Source organism: Acipenser ruthenus, chromosome 1, assembly GCF_902713425.1.
Source record: "Acipenser ruthenus chromosome 1, fAciRut3.2 maternal haplotype, whole genome shotgun sequence".
In the NCBI taxonomy this organism is placed as follows: Eukaryota; Metazoa; Chordata; class Actinopteri; order Acipenseriformes; family Acipenseridae; genus Acipenser; species Acipenser ruthenus.
Genome location: NC_081189.1, coordinates 91,824,439 through 91,847,485, shown reverse-complemented (window position 1 = coordinate 91,847,485; position 23,047 = coordinate 91,824,439). Strand labels below are relative to the sequence as shown.

General features: G+C 35.5%; 1 protein-coding gene across 1 annotated transcript; it reads right to left on the bottom strand.

Moving 5' to 3' along the window:
• Nucleotides 1-1,603: 1,603 nt before the first annotated feature.
• Nucleotides 1,604-18,716, bottom strand: c9orf72 (C9orf72-SMCR8 complex subunit). The gene is made up of 10 exons (XM_034035960.3): nt 18,576-18,716; nt 16,320-16,835; nt 13,922-14,017; nt 12,886-12,950; nt 10,133-10,205; nt 7,146-7,262; nt 5,297-5,532; nt 4,573-4,630; nt 3,589-3,698; nt 1,604-3,496 (listed from the first exon to the last, which is right to left on the bottom strand). Exons 2-10 carry the CDS (start codon nt 16,761-16,763, stop codon nt 3,310-3,312), a joined length of 1,386 nt encoding a protein of 461 aa, XP_033891851.3. The 5' UTR covers nt 16,764-16,835; nt 18,576-18,716; the 3' UTR covers nt 1,604-3,309.
• Between the last annotated feature and the right edge of the window lie 4,331 nt (nt 18,717-23,047).

Sequence of the window (23,047 nt, the reverse complement as noted above, 5' to 3'; positions counted from 1 at the left end):
CACTGCATTTAATATGTTTTGACCACTTTAGCATAAAACCTATTTGATATTACCTTAACACAGTCAAAATTAGGCTGCTCATTTTTGAAGTGTTACAGTAGATTTGGAATCAACAAAGAAATGCTCCCAATAGTAAAATATGATGTTAGGAATCAGAGATCGGTGATACCAGTATATACTTTTATTTTCCCCCCAAGAGTCAGTGAATGCACACTGTTTTTGTATATAGTTTTCCAAACAGGTCTGTCTATACTTTACTTTAAAAATCTTTTAACTTGAAATAATTTGATTGATGTATGTTGGGCACTGTATTTTACAGCTGAATATATTTTTTTTCACTAGAAATCAAACTGAAAACATCCTTCCGTTTTGTATTATTATTGTATATTTATTTTCAAATCGAATGACCTACAAAGAAAAGCTGCTTGATAAAGACCTGATATTGAAACACTCAATTTCTCATATTCAAGTAGCATCCTTATTTGAAACATGTTGTAGCCACAAAAGTTGTATTTTAATTTAACCATATAGTTTTTATTTCAAATGTGTTATCTGACTACAAGTACTCAAGTAAAATATTAAACAGTTAAGACTTTATTAATGTCTTTACCTCAATTAAGCAATTTGTGTTTCTCAATGCAAGTGCAGTATATGAAGCCTCTTGAATAAGCAGGCACTTCATCATTTCTGTAATAGTTTAGATAACATTTTTCTAGGGGCAAAGACATTCTTACCTGCCCTATCTTAACATGTGCTCCAAGAATGATAAAATGACAAAGACACTAACAAGCAGATGTAACAATTTCTAACAGCCAGTAAAAGATTTCAGATCCATGTTGTCTCAGTCAAGAAAAAGGAAAAGAACACAACTTGAACCATGAAAAAAGTGTGGTTTGTATTGTACTGTAAAATCTTGATTGTCCAGACTGCAGTTTTACAATCACCTTATTTATCCAAACAGCACTCTGGTAATTAATCATGTTGTGTTTAATGCAATGTTCTCCTTAGTAAACATACAAACCATATATATATATATATATATATATATATATATATATATATATATATATATATATATATATATATATATATATATAATGTTGTACTGTTTAGTTGTTTCTTGATTGGAAGATCATATTTCAATTTTATAATTTGGTCAAATAGATATTGCAAACACCACCTGGTTACAATTAGTTTGGATTTTGTAATGTATTTTGTAATGATTCTGTAACAGAATGTCAGAAATGAGAAACCAAGCGAAAATGTTAAGGGCAAATTGAAAGTGTAGTGTCTGTAAATGATATTTTTAGAGAGAAAATGTGCTAATAACAAAATGGGATATATTTTCAAAGTGATTACTCCAGTATTTAATTAACTCCTACTTTTTGAAAGGAAAAACACATCGTACAAAAAAAAAAAAAAAATAGAACCAAACTACTAAATAATATAATGGATGATTCTCCTTTAAAAATAGTTCATTTAGACTAAACTTGTTGATAAAAGGGTGCCAATTTGAATTTAGGGCTTTTTAAACATTTTTTTTTTTCCATTGGTTTCCTGGTTATAGCTATCGAAATACATTATTCCAATGAAAGGACAGTAATTGAGTTATTTATGTATTTATTTTCATATGCATTGTACAATCAAATACAAACAGAAATACAATCAGTCTATCTATATTTGTGTTTGTTGCCACCATTTCCCTTCTAGACTGATGGGCTTATTTTGTAGCTTTTCTTATTTATGCAGTGCAGGGCACTGGATTATTTATTTTTCACATTATTTTATTGTTTGCCTTTTTGTTCTGAATAAAGGAGCATATAGATTAAAAATATAGAACATAGTAACACAAAACATATATACAGTAACAATAAAAGCCTAGTTGATTGAACAAAAAAAAAAAAAAGATAGGGTTTAGAGACAAGGAAATACGTAATCACATTTTAATTTTCATTATTCAATGCGCCAAGTATGGCACTTCACAGGTTTTAAAATAACAGCAAACATTTGTAGCACATTTAATATGCATGCATCGAATCCCACTTGAGGTACATGTGGTAGTATGTTTCCATTTCTGAACATTCAACAAAATTGTACGGTACTTTTCAGCAGTACTCTTCTGAAAGTGCAGAAAGCATGTATTAAATACCAGTTTAAACCTGACCTTTGCTAGCAGGACCCTACAAATGGCTGCTCATGTTACATACTGAATTTAGCAACATGTAGGAGGATGATTTACTGCTTTGACCGATAGTGTTTTAGATATGACTTCCATCTGGTAGCTCGACAAATAGTCCAGGGAATTACTGCCTGCATCACAAATCTGCCAAAGCAAGGGATCCTGCAGCATGACCAGCACAACTGTGTATGTAACTGCAATGAGGTGGCACCGAGTATGACAGGTACAACAATTTTAGTGTTACAGCTTAGTATGTTTGAATAATGCATAGATCGTGGTATTGGCCATCTGAGAACTATCCAATAAACTATAGTTTTCCCACATTACGTTCTCAGATGTACACACTTCAAGTGAGTCAGAATTCTATAGCTAATTATCCTGAACAGCCAGTTTGGGATATCCATTTTCTTTGGGAGTATTTGCATACATACAGTAACGGTAGCTTGATTTTATACATGTGCAGTTTAATTGGTTTAATATGTAACAGTTCTGCATCAATAAACCTTTTTTAAACATGTGCTAGTGTTTGTACAACATTGTACTGGAACTGTGATGGAACCCCCAGAAGAGAGGTAGGAATACTACAAAATACCCCACCTAAATAGAGAACAACACTGAACAATTCCACTTACTGAACACTTAACACAATACAGCTCACCCATTTAAGTAAATGCCATGCATAGTATCCTAAAACTCAAACTGATACATATATCTAAAAGTGCACTTCATTTTACAGTATATCCTGTACTTTACAAGACTGGTAATTGGAACGCTGCTTAATCATTATAACTTAATTTTTTTTTACAGTGCAATCACTACTTGTGCAGTGTACAAATCTAAGAAAAGTCAGAAAAATGTCTCTGCCAGGACATGTGATATAACAGAAAGGCATTGTTAATATGATGCAAAGTAAATATGCAACATTTGAACTGCAAAGGGTAATAGTAGTCGGAAGTCTAAACATTATCCAAGAGCATTTTTAAGTCATGGCTGAAAAAAGCAATAATAATAATTAAAAAATGTTGTATGCTGTCGACTAGTTCTACCCAGGAGAGCAATACTTATCATACTTAAACTATTCCTTTATTGATTTATTTTTTTATTTTTTATGTAAACACTAAAGTGGAATATTAAAAACTCATTAAGACATCTCGTTCCTGCACGCTAGTAAAAAATGACTTTCCAAACACAAATGAGTGTAGGCCAGCTTTCAGCTTTTCAGCCAATGCCATCACAATATTGAGATCTCCTTCCACTGTCAGATCCAGATCTCCCTTCAGGTTGCGGAGGGACCGGAAAGGCTTCTTTCCTTTTTGTCTAAACATTAAAAAAAAAGAAAAGATTTACCCCTTAAACTGTGTGTAGTAATAATGTTTTAAAGAATGAGTTATGTTTATCTTGCAACTTACGTTTCATCCTCTATGTACTTTATCAATGTTAGTGCTTTTCTATGAAGGACAAGCAGAAATTGAGCAAGGAACATGCTTCTGAGGGACAATCCAGGCTTTAGCTGAAAGACCTGAAAAAAAGAAAACATTTATTGCTTCAGTTTAATAAAACTGGTTGTGTATTAAACCCAGTTGTTTCAAAACTGGCTGACAGACTCACAAAGTTCAGAGGGGGAGCCTGAGTGCGACAGATTTTTTGGCACATGTATTTTGATGTTCTATATTTTTTCAAATACATTATGAACAGTACATTTACATCATCATAGGTTGTCAGAACAACATTTTTATAGCGCTCAAACCCTTCCAGAAACTGAAGGACAACTATAGATTTAGGTTTCACTTGCATACTTAAAATCAACAAATATCTACAGCATAATTAGTCTGTGCAGGGGCATGATAATCTAGGGCAGCTTGAAGCCAATTTAGCAAGAAGCATTTTCCCCAAAAAAACAACCATGAATGACTGGATTTTCAGACCTTTTTACAGCTGAAACATTTACATTATTTGATCTGACAAGGTTTAGCAAATGACCTCAAACACTGCTTTCAGAATCTCTGAGTATATGGAGGAACCTGGTCATCCTTATGCATGTCACACTTGCATTGTAACATCTACATATAGCAGGGGGTATACAGTGTGTCACAAAACTTTACATCTATGGAGTCAATCCCAATAGAAACCACTGGAGGGCAATGACAGCAAATCATTGTGTTGTAATACGCTTAGATTTTATTTGAATGATTACACTACTATCCTTATAGAAACTTAAAAAAAAAAATAGCATACAACAAAAAACTATGATACTCAATGAACTGTATACTTATTTGACACATTACATTTGTGCATTTCCTTAAAACGTGAAAAACTACTTCAACCAGGCCGCTAAGAGGTTTAAAGCTACTTAAAGAAATTGATTGTATTTCTACATTTGAAAATGAGCTCACCTGATCCAAGAAAGATTTCACCAGTGTGTCTGTATGCATTACATCCTGAAACACATTCCTGTACATTAAAAAAAAAAAAAAAGATCTTGAAACCTTAAAATGTCATTTAAAGCTAAATAAACATGAGACACACAACCCACAAGCTGACAACCCCACTGCTGATAGAAGAGGGTTAAACAATAAGCCTGTATATATTCATAGATTGTATAGTCATCCATGATTAATTATTTCATTGTGTGAAATGTTGCAGCAAGTATGCAAGACAACATTTTCCCTTCCCTTCATGTGAAGAACTGTCTCATTTAAGAGCACTGTTTTTCAACTCCATTTGTGGATGTCCTGTAATAAAGGAACTCAGTCCCTTGATACAGTACGTCAGCAGTAGTGTGGTTTCTTAAGCAGTGCAAGTTAGAGAAATCCAGCAAAATGTGTTTCTTTATCTGTTTCACTGACTGAATGAACACTTCGCAAGCAACTCAGTACAAGAATATCTAGAGAAAAAAAATATTGGTAATTTATGGCTTAATAAATAAGTAATAAAATAAGTGCATGCAGTTGTTGAAGGCACAGTTGTGCATTAAAACAAAATGCTGACCATCGTTTGTAAAAACAGTGCAAAATATTTACTAGCTTGTTCAGGATTTCAAATCTTTGTAACTAACAATGAAGTCCTCTTTTAAGTCTATTACAATGTAAATTATAACAAAAATGCTAGACTACTTACAAATCTGGAGTGAAAGTTTCATTTGCATGTATAATTGTATCAGGAGCCATCTCTTCATCAGACGTAGCCTTCCAAAGTGCTGTAAGCTCGGATCCCATGTAGCGCCGTTGGTTAAAAATATGCTCATGACAAGGCGCCATCTGTTTTACGGTATTGACGTCTACATCAATATGCGTGGTTGGATAAGGGGAGTACAGCACTTGGCGAAAGGGCAAAACAAAACTGCCAGTGGAATCCTAAAAAGTAAGAAAGCCGTTCAGATTACTCTACAGTGCAGTATACAGCCATGGCCAAAAGCTTTGCACCACCTACACTTTTGGGGTTGAGACAATTAAAAAAAAAAAAAAAAAAAAAAAACTACATTAACATAATTTAGATATTTTATTTAACATCATGCAATCAAAGAAACTACAAAGTGATGTCGCAAAAGTCTAGCAGAAGCCATAATATTACAGTATTTCATGTCACATTTTTCAATTTGTCAGTTTTTCTTTAAGTATATGGAAAACTACAAAGCGGTATGTAATTTAGTATGTTAACGTAACATTACTCAGCAGGTTTCATTCACCTTTATGAAGCAAAATTTGTTAATTCTTTAGGGGGATTCAAAACCTTTGGTCATAGCTTTAGACTGTGTATAACACACAAAATAAATGACGAAGCTCTCGTTATAAGGTGCAGAAGTTGTTTTTATTGGCACTAGCAGTTTCATTATAACATGAAACACAAATAGGTGTCTCTTAACCACATGATTATAAAGGAGGAGCACTGTATTTGCATAAATATAATTATTATTATTATTATTATTATTTATTTCTTAGCAGACGCCCTTATCCAGGGCGACTTACAATAATTGAGGGTTAAAATAGTTGTGGTACCCTTGGATTTTTAATGAACATGCACACATACACGACAGCAGCAATTGGGGAGTTTAAAAAGGAAGAAATAATGGGTTTTCCACCAGAAACCCATTTATTGGGGTCAAACAAAAACAAAATGTCCCCAGAGAGTTGTTCTGCACTGCTAGTAAATCAATAATATTTGGAGTACCGCTAGACATGTGGGATGGATTTAAATAGTCAATAAATGCCCCTCTCTAGACTTTCTGCATTCTTTGAAAATAAGTAACACTTTGGGGTATCGCGGCACTCTTTTGTATATATCTGAAGACATGATGGCCTATCCTTGCTCAGATATACATACTTGCTTATTTAGACGGATTGGGATATCTAAATAAACAGCAATAAAACCAAACCTAATTAATTCCCCATGTTGTGCATATGTGATTTTTAAACAAAGTAAAATATCAATCTGTATGTGCAACACATGCTGACAAAACCCTTTATCCCACTATCTCTTTAATTTACTTCTTAGCAACACACAGAAAAAATCTGCTCAGGTCTTTATATAGATACAAAGACGTTCTTTGCAGTTAGTGTAAAGTAGCCAGTATTTCTTTTCAAATATTGTTGCTGCAGCACTTTGCTAAACAGATAGGTTTGTTATATTGACTTGTTGTCCACATTTTCAGATTTGCAGTTGGAACAGAGATCTGAGCACACAGACCACTCCACATTTATCATCCCTGTAATCTAGTGTTGTTCTTCCTAATCCATTCTGATCGATGTGCAGCTGTCCATCCATCTCCTGTTAATTAGTCCTGCTGTGTTTAAAGTTAGGAAAGTGATTTTAGAGTATATTTATTCATGTAATGGTGAGAGAAGTTGCGGGGAAAGCAGACAAATCGAAAACTTCTAAGCTTTTTGGTAAATTGAGTTTTCAAAGTCTACTTGTATTATGAAATACAATCTTGAGTTATTTGTCACTTCAAACGTAACAAAAATCCTACCTTTAGTAAGCCCTGCACATAGAGGCCGGAATCATATCTGAAGGATGATTCTGCTCTGCAAAGCCGTGAGCATTTACGTTCAGTAGGAGTCAAGAAAAGACAAAGAGTTCTGACCATCTGTTAAGGGAAAACAAAACTAAAATATCACCATTAGAGCCTTTGGTTAATAACCCCTGCCATGGCTATAAAAGCTAAATTAGAATAAAGTAAAATGAAAAAGCAGATTACTAGGACTTGTAAAAATGTAAATCGGATGAACAAAGATGACAGATGCCTTATTATTTCCCCAGATTCTGACTAAAAGCATCTGACTTAGTACATACATGCAGGACAGACCAGTTTCTGATACTTTCAATAGCTTGTGCTAAAGAATAAGTGTTTCCCTTGATATCTGTAAAAATGCAAGTGTGACATTGCATGAACAGATGGATGTACATTAGGGATGCAAGTTGGTTATGACCGTTTTTTTTTATTTATTTATTTATTTTTTAATCACGCTCAGTTGTTTTTGACATCCAGACGGTTTCTGGTAAAACCAAAATGAAAGTTCAAAACCGAAAAAGTAAACTGCATTTGTGCAGCCAAGACATACCATTATTACACACATTCTTTTGTTTTTTTAAACTGTGATAAACAAGTTTAATACAGTGTTATTGCATTACTAATACCACTGTGTTATACAATTAGACACAATGCAGAAATAATACAATAAGGTATTAAGAGACATTCAGCTTTTTTATGTATTATTTTCCTGGTACCCCCATTGTCACCGCAGTCAGTTCTAAGTGATACCCTGGGATCCTTCAAGAAGCTGCTTGATGAGATTCTGGGATCAATAAGCTACTAACAACCAAATGAGCAAGATGGGCCGAATGGCCTCCTCTCATTTGTAAACTTTCTTATGTTCTTCTGTTCTTATAACTGCAGCTCATGGTTTCTGAAATTGCAATTATTTAAATCAACATGTTGGCTTCAAAGTGACTGAATATTTGGCAGCATTTTAAAATTGTTTCTGATGAGGAATACTTATAATTTAAAATGCCACCTTCATTTATGTCAGAATAAAGTAAAGCTAGAACTCAGGCCCATCGCTAGCCCCCCAAAAAACACTACAAAAGGTTCTCGTTTAGTATGCTGGTTTATTACAGCCCGTTACTATACTGCAAATGGCTTTGGCCAACACTTGAATGCAATCAGGACCCCTTTGTAAACAAGGCCTTGGGCTCAATGAAGAAATTTCCTGGTTAAATAAACTAATTTCACTACATGCACTGTAAACAAAGCTACCTAAATAAAAAATAAAGAGATCAGCTCACTTTATTTAGATATTTCTCTAGCTATTTCTCCGCAGTATCCCTTTGACTTGCTTTGCAGCTTTGCCCAGTTTACTACTTTTCCAGATTCATAATGGTTCGAGACTAACATTTTATTCTATTTTATTTAGTATTTGGCTTTTTCAGTCAATTTAGCATCATTATTAAATGTTTAATTAGGTCTACACAGAATAATTTAACAGACTCCACAACTTTTTTTTTTTATATATATACTCAAGGACCTCCAGCTTTGGTTAGGCTACGCAGGTTTGGTTAAGCTACGCAGGCCATGTATTTGCATATGACTACTAGCACTAGCACCAGCACCTTTTATCAACAAACCTGAACACCAAGACTAAGTATGAAACTGCGGTTATCCCTACTGAGGGCAGTCAGAATCAATCAGGTAAGTCTTGTCATAACTTTTGATTTATGTTACAGTACCATATTACAATTATTAAGGGATGTTAATATGAACTGTTTACATGCAGAAAAGTGTGCAATGAACTCTTGAAAATGGCACCGGTTTAGTGCTGAGACTGCTGATGCTTTTTAATTGTACAAAAAAAAGCTGTTACAGTGTCTGTGGTCAAGATGGCTTGGTGGCAAAGTCAGACAAGGAAGAAGCAGGTACAAGTACTGCGGGGGTGCGTCAACTGCGCTTGTATTTATGAAATGAAAATAAATTTAAAATAATAAATAAAAAAGGGCTTGATGGCCAAACAAACCGTTTAAACAAAACAAACACCAAACAAACCAAAAGGCCAAAACAAATAATAAACAGAGACAAACAAACAAGTATCATGCTGGTTTTGACACAGCACTTAGCAATTGTTTTTAAAGTTTTATCTTACTGTCACTTTCTCTCCGCTCTCTCATCCCTACTCTGCACTCATCAACCATCTATGAGAGGCTGCTTTGCTTTCATATTCGTGGCCATCTCCCAATTGGTAATTACTTAATTAATTTGGGAGATGGTCATGTTAAACACAAGTTTTAGTTGGATGGGGGATTTTAACTCCATCCATGCTGTAAAACAATAAAAACATTGTGTTTTTAATGACTAAACAATATATTTAAATTATAATAATACAACAAAACAGCAAATAAACAAATAAGCTTCTGTTTGGGAAAATCATAACCACTGCATCCCTAATGTACATACGTACAGCTGCTTCCACTATGTGCCCATGCCAGGGAGATTTCCCATGTGGGGTAAAATAAGTGACTGAGCTGAAGCTGTGATCTGTACATCAGAATATACAGACAGCCTGAATCTTAAACAACTAGAATTAAATTAAATTAAAGACATTATGAATGGAAGTCTGCAGCACTGTTCTTCAGAATGTCCCTTTAGAGGCATCACTCCTGAGACTTCATTGTGAAACATTTGTAATTTGTGTAGTGTTGAAAACAGAAACATATGCCAAATAAGCCCTTATGCACCAACACACAACACTTTTCTAATAAGCAAAACTTTTTAAACCATAACTACAAATCTACAGTTTTCCTTTTTTTGTACAATAAAATGTTGTGCATTATCCTCATATAATGGCAAAGTTTAGGCTTACTGTACCTAGTTATATTCAGCCCTAGCACGCATCCTTTTAAGGTAAAAAAAAATAAAAATAAAAAACATCAAAAACAAACAAAAAAAAAACACTTCACTGTTACCTTGTTAACTTTCTCTGGATTGCTCCCCACCACCATAGAGCAGCCACATGTTTGCAAATGTGAGCTAATAGCCCTAGAAAATAAAAATACATTATATATATATATATATATATATATATATATATATATATATATACACACAGTACTGTGCAAAAGTTTTAGGCTGGTGTGAAAAAATGCTGTAAAGTAAGAATGCTTTCAAAAATAGACATGTTAATAGATTATATTTATCAATTAACTAAATGCAAAGTGAGTGAACAGAAGAAAAATCTAAATCAAATCCATATTTGGTGTGACCACCCTTTGCCTTCAAAACAGCATCAATTCTTCTAGGTACACTTGCACAAAGTCAGGGATTTTGTAGGCATATAGTCAGGTGTATGATTAAACAATTATACCAAACAGGTGCTAATGATCATCAATTCAATATGTATGTTGAAACACAATCATTAACTGAAACAGAAACAGCTGTGTAGGAGGAATAAAACTGGGTGAGGAACAGCCAAACTCAGCTAACAAGGTGAGGTTGCTGAAGACAGTTTACTGTCAAAAGTCATACACCATGGCAAGACTGAGCACAGCAACAAGACACAAGGTAGTTATACTGCATCAGCAAGGTCTCTCCCAGGCAGAAATTTCAAGGCAGACAGGGGTTTCCAGATGTACTGTCCAAGCTCGTTTGAAGAAGCACAAAGAAACGGGCAACGTTGAGTGACCGTAGACGTAGTGGTCGGCCAAGGAAACTTACTGCAGCAGATGAAAGACACATCATGCTTACTTCCCTTCGCAATCGGAAGATGTCCAGCAGTGCCATCAGCTCAGAATTGGCAGAAAACAGTGGGACCCTGGTACACCCATCTACTGTCCGGAGAAGTCTGGTCAGAAGTGGCCTTCATGGCCAAAAAGCCATACCTCCGACGTGGAAACAAGGCCAAGCGACTCAACTATGCAAGAAAACACAGGAACTGGGGTGCAGAAAAATGGCAGCAGGTGCTCTGGACTGATGAGTCAAAATCTGAAATATTTGGCTGTAGCAGAAGGCAGTTTGTTCGCCGAAGGGCTGGAGAGCGGTACACAAATGAGTGTCTGCAGGCAACAGTGAAGCATGGTGGAGGTTCCTTGCAAGTTTGGGGCTACATTTCTGCAAATGGAGTTGGGGATTTGGTCAGAATTAATGGTCTCCTCAATGCTGAGAAGTACAGGCAGATACTTATCCATCATGCAATACCATCAGGGAGGCATCTGATTGGCCCCAAATTTATTCTGCAGCATGACAATGACCCCAAACATACAGCGAAAGTCATTAAGAACTATCTTCAGCGTAAAGAAGAACAAGGAGTCCTGGAAGTGATGGTATGGCCCCCACAGAGCCCTGATCTCAACATCATCGAGTCTGTCTGGGATTACATGAAGAGAGAGAAGCAACTGAGGCTGCCTAAATCCACAGAAGAACTGTGGTTAGTTCTCCAAGATGTTTGGGCCAACCTACCTGCTGAGTTCCTTCAAAAACTGTGTGCAAGTGTACCTAGAAGAATTGATTCTGTTTTGAAGGCAAAGGGTGGTCACACCAAATATTGATTTGACGTAGATTTTTCTTCTGTTCACTCACTTTGCATTTTGTTAATTGATAAATATAAACTATTAACATGTCTATTTTTGAAAGCATTCTTACTTTACAGCATTTTTTCACACCTGCCTAAAACTTTTGCACAGTACTGTATATATATATATATATATATATATATATATATATATATATATATATATATATATATATATATATATGAAATTTATGACTAACTGAATATATTACATTATTTACTAACTGCAGTAAGCATGGTAGCATCTTTTGTCTTAAATTTAGTTTGTGGTTCATTACACATGTTTTATTTAGGGTTATACATTGAATAAACTAATGTACATACTTTGGCCAGGTGATAAAATGCTGTGGCTCTGTTTTGATTACATCTCAACTTCTTTACTTTTAAAAGGTCAACGTTAATCATATTGACTTTCTTTTAAATGAGTCAGAGAATAAGTTTATCACACAAACAGCAGGCTCGACAGGCTCAGTATTGCTTATGGGATTGGAAGTTCAAATCTAAAACTGCAAGACCACTGCAGCAAGTCCCTGCTATGCTAAACCACTTAGACGGAAGCCTGGAGCTGATCCAGCCCCACTCTATCCCATGAGTCATCCTTCCGCAGCAGAAATTGCCTCCAAGAAGAGATTAGCGACATAGAGATTTTCTACCATCACAAAATCCCCAGTAGTAGAGTCAGGTTTTTGGCAAGTGCCTACTAAAAGAGGCTTTTTTTAACTTCTATCAACAATGCTCTTCAATTCTATTCACATCAATACAATATTACAATGAACTCACTCTTTTCTGATTTATTAAATTTACTACAGTATGACCAGACAGCTAGGTATGGATGCAGAAGCCTCATACAAAACAACTGATGACAACAGGACAGGCTCAATTTAAAATGAACCTTATGTTCAGATTCAGCCCTAAGGCACTTTGCTGAAGGCTAGCTGATCTATTCTGAGCTGTAGCAAGTCAGGATAATTTGTAAAAACTTGGATCTGTCCATAATGGCAAGCATGGTCAGCTTAAATCACAGATAACAAAAACAGCAATAATGTGCAGTGAGAAAACATTTCACATAGTGATTTAAGGATCTATGAGCATCCATGTGAATATCAACAGGCACCAATTTCAAATATTTGATCCCCTACAGCAAATACTTACTTATGTAGAAAATCTTCATGGCAGCTATCTCCAATGTCATCATCATTTAACACTGTGTCCTTGATCTAGGATACACAAAGATTACCAAGTAAATAGCTGTAGTGTCGTTTCAAGACACAGATATACATAAAGTAGTCTACCACTCTGCTGTATCTTTCCTTTACTACTAGTGCAGTTTGTTTTGAGTAGAATTGACTTTCCTAGACCTGTAGACTCTGTTGAAAGGTTTTTTCCTAAATACTGTAAGTTGTTGAAGTCACAAATCTGGTAAAATTTTAAAAGTAGATGTACAGTGATTCCTTAACTGCACAAATTAGTCTTTCACGAGAGACAGTTTATATATATATATATATATATATATATATATATATATATATATATATATATATATATATATATATTGCAAGTTGTATTAGTTGAGGGATGTTCATGTTGACAAATCTTCAGAGTAAGCAACATTTTGATATTAGAACCTCCTTGATACTCATGCTGGCCCTACACCATATTGACAGTGTTATGGCAGGTTTTTGTTTGCCCAGCCCTTGCATTTCTCTCACATTAAATCATTTTATATAGTTTATATAAACACCTTTTGAGGGTACATGATCAGTACAACCACATTTGACTATTATACACAGCCAATGAGTAATTATCAGAAAAATGCATATCTATATTTAAATCAGAACAAGCATATTCAAACATAATTAGCTCAGATTTACATTATTTCCCATGCTAATGGTACAAGATAAACAAGTAACATGCTGTTTAACATATTTGTAATGTTTCATTTTAAAAACAGACAGGGTTCCTGAATTTTAATGAGAACCTCCGATCAAACTGAAGATTCATCTTTGCATTCCAGCGAAGGTGCCTTTCAACATTCCCCCACTGACCAAACATTAAAAGTTTTACTTTTTGAATATATATATATATATATATATATATATATATATATATATATATATATATATATAATTCAGTAAAGCGCAGTATTGCTGTCATGTTACAATGGTTACTGAAATTAAATTAACCTTACATCTATTTCCTCTGGGACGCTGTGCGACTTCATGGAAGACAGCAGATCCATTATTGGAATGATTTCAGTTGTAAGCACAGATATAATGCTGTGTCCCTGGAAAAAAGCAAAATAGCTGTATAAGGTCAACATGCAGGATAAACCAGCAATTCTGCAATTCACAACTGCGTAATAAGGAGTCCTCAAAATACATTTTAAAGGCTGCCATTTCTCAAAAACGTATTAACTTACCCCATACAATTTGAATGTCTGTCCTTAGTGATTCTTTTACTGTACTGTTTGATAAAGCCTTAACCTTATTTAACCTAATCTTACAACATGAAGTTGAAGTGTCCCACAATCACACTCGAATAGGATTAACTGGTGATGGTTCTGGCACAGTGTACTTCATCAGAAACCTTTCCAGTTTGTTTCCATTCTCTAAATGTAATTGGTTTCAGCTGCGGGCACACCAGCCTTACTTGTACTTGGTAACATTATGCAGATGTGATATTTTCAAAATAGGATGACAAGGTAACATGCTTTATAAGTCATGTAGCAATAGCCTAAAAGTGTACCGGACATTTAAGATTTAAGATTCTGGTTGCTTGGTTAGCAAACTGCCCTATACGCAGTATCCTATATAAATCTATAAACAGTGTATTATTCCTGTGATACAATTACCAGTGTTATACACAGCAGAATAGGTCTAATTCATTTTACAACAATATCATAGCTCTTGATTTGTATTCCATCCCTCTGCGAATTGATCATATAAATGTAAGCTCAACCCATAAGACAATTGTACATCTTTTTTTATTATTATTATGCTTGCTGGTGAATGCAGTGCTTGTAAAAGGTCAGGTACTTGTATAGCAGGAAAATGAAGTATTCCACAGTTCCCCAGGGAAGTTTATTCGTGGGAGAGCTGTCTTGGACTGCAGCCCAACTACCCCCCCCCCCCCCCCCCAAAAAAAAAAAAAAAAAACTCACCCCAATTCTCATCTGGGAACTCTCAGCTTTCACCACACAGGAAATCAATGTGAGACCCCCTAGTAATTGGTGTCTAAATCAGTTGGATTTTATTTGGCTTTACCACGGCTAGATTCAAACTTATTTCCCTGGGCAAAGCAAAGGCTAGCGCATCGTAACAGATCATGAATCTATCACAGTGCAGAGTGCCCTGAGGGAAGCCTGTTTTTTTTTTTTTTTTTTTTAGCAATTCAAGGCAGTCACACTCATCATATTCCTTTATCTAGATTGTCTGTGCAAATAGAGAACTCTTAAAGACTAGAAAGACCTTTGGATTTAGAAACGGAATAGCAAGTGCTAATATTAGTTTGAACACCAGTGCCAAGAAACATGCACCACAGTAAGGTGTGGATTTCAAATCCACACAGATCTGTCAATGCCGGGATCCAAACTCATGAGCCATTGACTCTTACAGTAAACATGCCGGCTCACACGTACATTAAACAAGCATGGAGCATTTGGCTCCAAAACATGATTTAAAACCCTTGTAAAACAATATAAAATAAACTGAGGCACTATCTCCAGAACCAACCAAAATGTACTTCTTAAGGAAACCTTTCAAGATCAAGTGTCTTGATAATTTTCATGCTGTAAGTAAACCATTATCTTTCTTCTCCTGAGACCCACTTGCCCCCCAGCATCAAAATACCTTAAGGCTTTTACAACTACCCGAATTGTATTAAATCATACTGTTACTTTATTTTTTTATCATCAAAAGATTCTAGAAAAAATGTAAAATAAAATTGTGGAAACAAAAGCATTTCAATGGAAAATGGAGTCCACGTTCATGGTGGTGGTGTCCAACAACCCTAGAAACTGCCATTTCATTCCTCTCTATCTGCCCACTCATTGTTCGGTGGGGGGGGGGGAACTACCTTATAAATTACTTATTTTAAAGAACATTTAAAAAATATATGAATTTAAAAAAAAGTATAGTGCACTTTCACTGCTCTTTTGTAATTCCCGTACTGTAAATAGTTTCTTTGGGTGATCCCAATAATGCAGAAAAAAAGTGAAAACAGATACATTTCCCCCACCAAACAAACTATATTTGCAGATCAGGGAATTACACAAGAGCAGTGGACATGTAAACATCAGCAGGTCAGCCACCACATTGCTTTTTGCTTGTAACTCTTAATTTGCTTCACAATAGTTTTAAAACTATGCAAGTCAACATGGATAAAAAGGGAATACATTTGAACTGCAATTTATCTGAAAGTTTGGGCAGTTTTGATGGGCGATAATTGCTTAGGCAACACAGACATGAGTAGAAACCATTCAAAATAGGCACTGGACGAGCAAATGTCTTTATAGGACAATGCCTACAAAAAGCATGTAGTGCTAAATGAAAAAACAAGGTGCTTCCCTGCTTCCAAACAACACTAACCTTGTGCATCCATATCCTTCCTTTTCTAATAATGTGCTTCAGACGGTCAACACAGACTCTGTGCAAAGGCAAGTAAAAGCTCAGCTCAGTTTGTGGCAGAATTATGGAGAGCGCGCATGTGTTTTTATCTCCTTTCCAGTCCCCATCGAAGATTAAAGACACTATAATGACACCCTTCTCGGCCAGCACAAAAAACTTCACATCAACGGCTCCACACTCAGCACTTCTCAGGATTTCTCCGTTCAGAGTGTGATTAGCTAAAAATGTGATTTCCCCATCACTGAGAAGCAGCTGCTCAGTCTTTGGAGCCCAAATGTGTCGGACTCTTGGACCAAGAATGTTGTCCCAGTAGGCAAAGGTGGCAGCTAACAATGGTGACTCTCCTTCCAAGGCAACCACAGTCTTTGCAACTGCTGGAGATTGTGGGGGACAGTCAGAAGACATCTCCACAGTTTACAGTATCCTCCAAGTGTCTAACGACTATTCATACAACGGAATACTTCAGACAGAATGACTCTAAGGAACAAAAAAAAACAGAAATAAATGACCAAATTAACATTTCAATTACATTTCTTAGATCAAAGAAAAAAATTATTTTTCTTATAGGCATTGTGGAATTTCCCATAGGGATTCAGTATTTGAAGAAAAAAAAAAAAAATCTTACAGATCCTTTTAAATGCACTTTCAAATAATTTGCAATTTTTTCATTAGAATTCCAATGAAAAAAGTTTTAAAATCAAAGCATTTTGTTATATGAGTATATCAGTGCAAGATATGTGTCATCTAAAGTGTTCAAAGTGTTTAAAATGGTAGGCTTGTGGCTTAAACCATAGGCACAGCGAAGTCAAGTTTTATTTGTTAAAGTAACAAGGACCCCTCAGAGCAGTATAAGGGTATTGATCACATCAAGAATTTTTTAACTCTTACAATCTCAATCCGTGAAGATAAAAAAAGTGGGCATTTTCAAGTACTTGCACTAATGGAACAGTGAATATTACTTAGACTTTACTTGCAGCAAAAACTGGATACAGAATAACAATTAGGCACTAAGCACTGTAAGAGTGCATCATGTAAACAACCCAACACCCTCAAACTGTGACATTTGACATAAGGAGTGTTGAAATAAAAGGTATCATTGTTTTTATATCAATCACAATACATCCTCGAGAAAACATACATACACATGCCTGCAAAGTTACAGATTTACTAGTTTTGGTGTTTGGTGAAGGGACGTTTATGGATACCAATATATTTAGTAAACAAGTGGTCTCGTAAGGTTAATGGGCAACACATGAAATATACCCAATTCAGCAGTGTGATTTCATGTGTTGTCCCTTTTGTTTTAAAATATAATTGCATTCAACATTTCCTAAAGATGGGCAGACAAGCAATCGTTTGAGGGCGAGCGAGCAACAGCAAATGTTGGGACACTGGCAACACATTTGTCTCTACTAGAATGAGTGAGAAAAAAATTCTGTTAGGAGACATAAGAAAATGTAAACTTGACTCGCTGCTTTACACAACACATTCCTGAGACAAAATACAACAATAGAACAGCCCTTTTCTCCACGTTGGTCCATATTAGTATTTGAGCTCTTCTGTTAAACAACTCTACTTGTTGTGACGTTTACTTATGACGCGTGCAGGTAGCTCTATAAATCAACGTAATGGGGTGTGCGACTACAGTGTTTACCAAGGAATATAGTGAAAACGGTACTGCAACGAATTAAGGTTTTTGTTTCAGGACCAGGATGACCATATCAAATTAAAGTTAATTTTCACTCTCTGTATAGATAACCCGTGCCAAACACTCGTAATTAATACATAAGTAATCATTTTAGTTGTTCTGGCTTTTGTTTTCAGGAGGAACAATATATAGCAACGATAAACCCCCTGCCTAACCACCATACAGAACGTCGATTTTGCTTAAAACACACTGGCTGTGGTTTTGTTTTCCTTTGCACATAGTGAGAGCAAAGCGATTACTTTTCCATTTAGCAAATTAAATATTTCTACACGCAACATTACATAGTAAATCATCTTGCTTCTTCAAAAAATGCATTTCCTCTCCAACTAAGTCATGTAAAATCAGACTCAAACGTATCCCACACAGATGTGAATAGTGCATGCACATCAAATAGTACTATACTGAGATATGTGTATTTTTTTAAATACGAAGAATAAACATTATAGTCGTAAATACATTCAATATTGTATTATTTATTTATTTTGGTATCTATATTTATATTTACTTACTTTTCCCCTATTTCCAAGGCTAACAAACAGATAAACACGAAAAACAGATACTTCCTTTAATCGCTTCCTGAAATCAAACCAACAAGATGCCACAAAGAAACAACGGGAAGAACTCTATTTCGGTTTCCCCAATTGCTAAATTATAGAGCTCCTCCTTGAGGCAAGTTGTAGTACTTACTGTGAAATTTCTCTGAAAAATCTCTGTAGGGAATAAAGCTTTAAAGGGTACATAAGGACCTTTTTATTTTATTGTTACACGTTCCCATGTGTTGCTACAACTGTTTATGTAAGGTGTGTGTATTGTTTTAATTTTTTTTTTTTCGTCAATTTTTTTACACTCACTGGTTAATCCATCTCGGTTACATATGTGAGCAGGAGGATGATGGGAAATGTAGTTCTGAGAGGTCCATGCAGGTACATGTGAAGCCATCTTGAGGCAGGGAATGCAATTTAAAAGTTTAAAAAAGTGGTCACAATGTAAAAAAAAAAAAAATGCACACACCTTACGTAAACAGATGTAGCAACACATGGGAACATGTAACACAATAAAATAAAAAGGTCCTTATGTGCCCTTTAAGGAAGGAAATTGCAGCCAGATTTATTTTTCCATTAAAGATTTATGTGATCCATTATCTAGTCCATAGGCAACATGGGGCCAATATAGCAGAGTAAGGGTTTTGTCTTCCAAGGTTTTTCATTAATGGATCTGGCACTAAGAAAATTGAGGCGACACATTTCTATGGATTCTTTTTTTATTATTAACTCTTTAAAATATTAAACAACTCCCATAAAGATGCACTTCATAGTTTATGTTTTCAGACAGCATGAAAGATGAATTTTGAATTATTACTACTGTTTTTGAAAGCAGAAAAAACTAAAACCTTAAATCAGTAAATACGGTCTCAAAGCACTGTGCAACTAGGAGTTTGCGCTTTTAAAAAATGTGTATAGCTATAGATGAACTAAGACTTTTCAGAGTATGCACTTTAGTGATATGTATAACACAGGTTAAATGACCTATTACATCACCACAGAAAATATATGTAAGCCTTGGACTGCAGGTGTAATACTCCTAGTAAACAGAAAGAGAATAAGGGGAAAGTAGAAATGGTATTATTTTTCACTGATTTTTGTGTGTGTGTGTGTGTGTGTGTGTGTGCGCGTGTGTGTGTGTGTGTGTGTGTGCGTGCGTGCGTGTGTTAAGAATTAAAGTAATTTAGCTAACACAATAATTCCATGCATGTTCTATTAGCTAAGTCAGCATAGGTCTCAAATACACAATTTTTTACAGAAACACGTTACAGCAAACGTGTTTTCATTTTAAAACAGACATCTGGTACTACACTGAATTTTAAAGTCTGCTACTGCTTTACTTCCTTGTCATTTCACCCCTATGTGTCTTCTGGGTAAATGCGTGGCTGAAAGTATGGCAGTCATTATAGGAAGCAGCAGATTGGTTATTGATGGGAAATAAGCCAGTGAAGGGTACATGTTTGCTAAAATGTGTTTCTTTCAAAACTGCACATTTGAGACCTATACAATGAATGGATGTGCATGGCGGTGAAAATCTATGGAACTATTTTGTTAGCTATAATTACTTCATCATTCAAGTGAACTGATGAGGCTTTTAAGCTAAGCTGTCACATATATATATATATATATATATATATATATATATATATATATATATATATATATATATATATATATATATTAGCTTTGGTTGTTTTTTTGTATAAAAAAACAAAACAAAGTATGCTAGTAATGCCATACATTTTATGGTGTAAAAAGATTACAATTCAGCACAGCTCAGAGCGACATCATACTGGCTGAGGTAGTGGACTACTGGATAGAGTTCAGTCAGAGGAGCTGCTGTCTCGAGGTGGCAAAACCCTCAACAACAGCCCTGGTTAGTGGTGGAGGGACCATCTGTGTACTACTCTCCCCCTCACACACAGTAAAAAGGCAGAGAAATACAAGTGGAATGTTAACAGGAGGTTCCACTACCAGATCTAAATGACAAACGAATACTTTAGTAAAAGCTTCTATTCCAACACTAAAAGCCTCACTTGCTTCAGGTAAGTTGAATATGTAACTAGAGAAATAATATAAGTGTGCACGTACCAGCAACAATGAAGCAAAATAAGGAGCCTTCAAACCACTCTACAACACTGGTGGCAACTTTTCCAAAACACCCAGCAGAATGTTTTCCAATAGCATCTGTTTACACTTTCCTGCTGTTTATTTGGAATGACTTGTAGTGTTTCTCAACACCCAGTGAAGGGGTCTCAATACCCTGCTAAGGGTCTTTTTAGAGACTTTTCCAGGTGTTTTGTTGAAACCCCAGTAAAAGTGTAAATTAAATTGTGCATTTAAAATACTATACAACAAAGTATACAATACATCCATAATAACATCCATTTGTAACTTCCAGGCTACATCCAATTATATATATGATAGAAGCCCACTAGAGCTGGAAGTGGATTGGCTGATAATGATGCTGAATCATTTTCTAATGTCCTATATCTTATTAGCATCAATGACCTCTGACTTGCTACCTCAAGTCATTGCAAGGCTACAAACAGCTGTTTTTTTCTGGTTTAAGATTAGTCATTTGTAAACAAATACAAAGCTAATCATGGCCAATGCTAATATGCTTGAAGTTACATCCTGTTTGCGCCAGATTTGGCACCTTAGCTTCTTAGTTGTACTTTTGGACGTGCAACACATAACATTTACTAGAAAAGGAAGCTTGTCATTACTGTACCTATGCATGTCAGATCAATCTGACCAGCCCCTATAACTAGGTGCTATACAATTTACCTTGGATAACGGCATCTGCCAAATAAATAAATAAATAATAATAATACATTTAGCCCCATGAACAATCATTGGTATCCCTAATACAATCCCCATCTATCAATCATTACCACAGCCTTTTGAATTGAAAGGCCACATGTGCATATTAATGAAAAACTGGAAAAGATGTTCCGAGTTAGGATTTTGTCTGCCAGTCATTGTTCATCCTGACAAATCACCATTGCATGTGTGACAATTAACAATTTTGGTCTATTATTATATCTGCCAAAAATCATCCATCATCTTCCCTAAAGACATCTATTATCTGAAGATAATAAAATGGGCTTTTAACAACCTTTCTTTGCAGCTGTTCATGCTGAAAATGTAACTGGATTTATCATTCATAATTTTGGCACATTGTTATACGTGCTAAATATCATCAATCATGTCTTCTGAATATATTGATTATCTAAATGAAGTGTATATCTGTGAATATAGTCAAATTGGTTGGTAGGGCTTCAGATTTATGATACTTCACAACATTGACACAATTATTTGCGATTTGCTTTGCAGAGAATGGACATGCTTTTACAAGAAAAAGTCAGTTGCTGCAGAGGAAAAGTCCTCGTGCAAAATCACCGTGCCAAGGAAATAATTTCTTGTTACCACAGACACCTGCCTGTTAGAGAGGCTACAGAGCAAGCAGCCTGATGGTTGAAAGAGAAAATGAATAACACGTGGGGCAGTGTGCCCGATTAGACCGATGAAAAGATCATTTACACCTGCAAAGCTGGTTTGTTTATGATGAGTCTCATAGGTATAAAAAAGCAGCTACTGGAGACTGGAGGAGAGATTGAGATTGAGATTGAGATTGAGAATGAGAATGGGAACAGAATGCTGACCAGGGACTTGGGGAGAACAGTTGTCGGGGTGCAAGCAAGCAAGCAAATAAGCAACCTAGCAGTGGAACAGAGCGGGGCGCAGACTGTGACAAAGCAGAGGAGCTGTGTGCTGTGGAGGAGTAGCATAGCAGGGCAGAACAGGACAAATGGACAGATTTTATATATTTTTAATTTCTTATTTGCAATATTTCAACATACAAAGCATAAAGCGGGGTTGGATCTTTTGTTTTGAAAAAGTAGAAAGTGCTTGATTTTATTGGTCACCAGTTTTGGTTTGCTTTTAGGATCCAAACACATCAGTTGGATTCTGGATTGCACTGTACTGGACATGGAGTGAAAACGTGGGGCAATTGGATTGTACGTTGGTTTTTCTGCACCAATATCACCACTACAAAGAGCCTGGAGGGATCTTTTCAGGACTGCATTGTATTTATGTTTTTTTGTTGTTGATACTTTCAACTCCTAGTTAGAATTGGTAGAGTTTTGTGTGGACTTGTTTTTCTTTTCATACTTTCAACTCCTAGTTAAGAGTGGTGGAATTTGATTTGGACTTGGTTTCCTTTTCTTTTTATATTGTTGTATAATTAAATGTTTTCTGCTAGAATCTATGTGTCTTTGCCCTTGTATGGGAGAGGGGTGGGTGGTACAGCTGTTCCAAACCTAGGTACATGTTTTCGAACTTGCGAGAAGGAGAACCATTTCAAGTTATAATAATCATTTAGTGTTTTGCTGTAGTACTCTGTTAGCCCAAATTGGTGTTGGGTTCGGGGT

Bases quoted from the DNA above. Each gene is read 5' to 3' on its own strand.
- c9orf72 (XM_034035960.3), bottom strand. From the start codon at position 16,763: ATGTCTTCTGACTGTCCCCCACAATCTCCAGCAGTTGCAAAGACTGTG. The intron at 12,951-13,921 runs GTAAGGTTAATT...TGTGTATCCTAG, and splicing joins GCGTCCCAGAGGAAATAGAT to ATCAAGGACACAGTGTTAAA. The intron at 10,206-12,885 runs GTAAGTATTTGC...TTTATTTTCTAG, and splicing joins CATGAAGATTTTCTACATAA to GGCTATTAGCTCACATTTGC.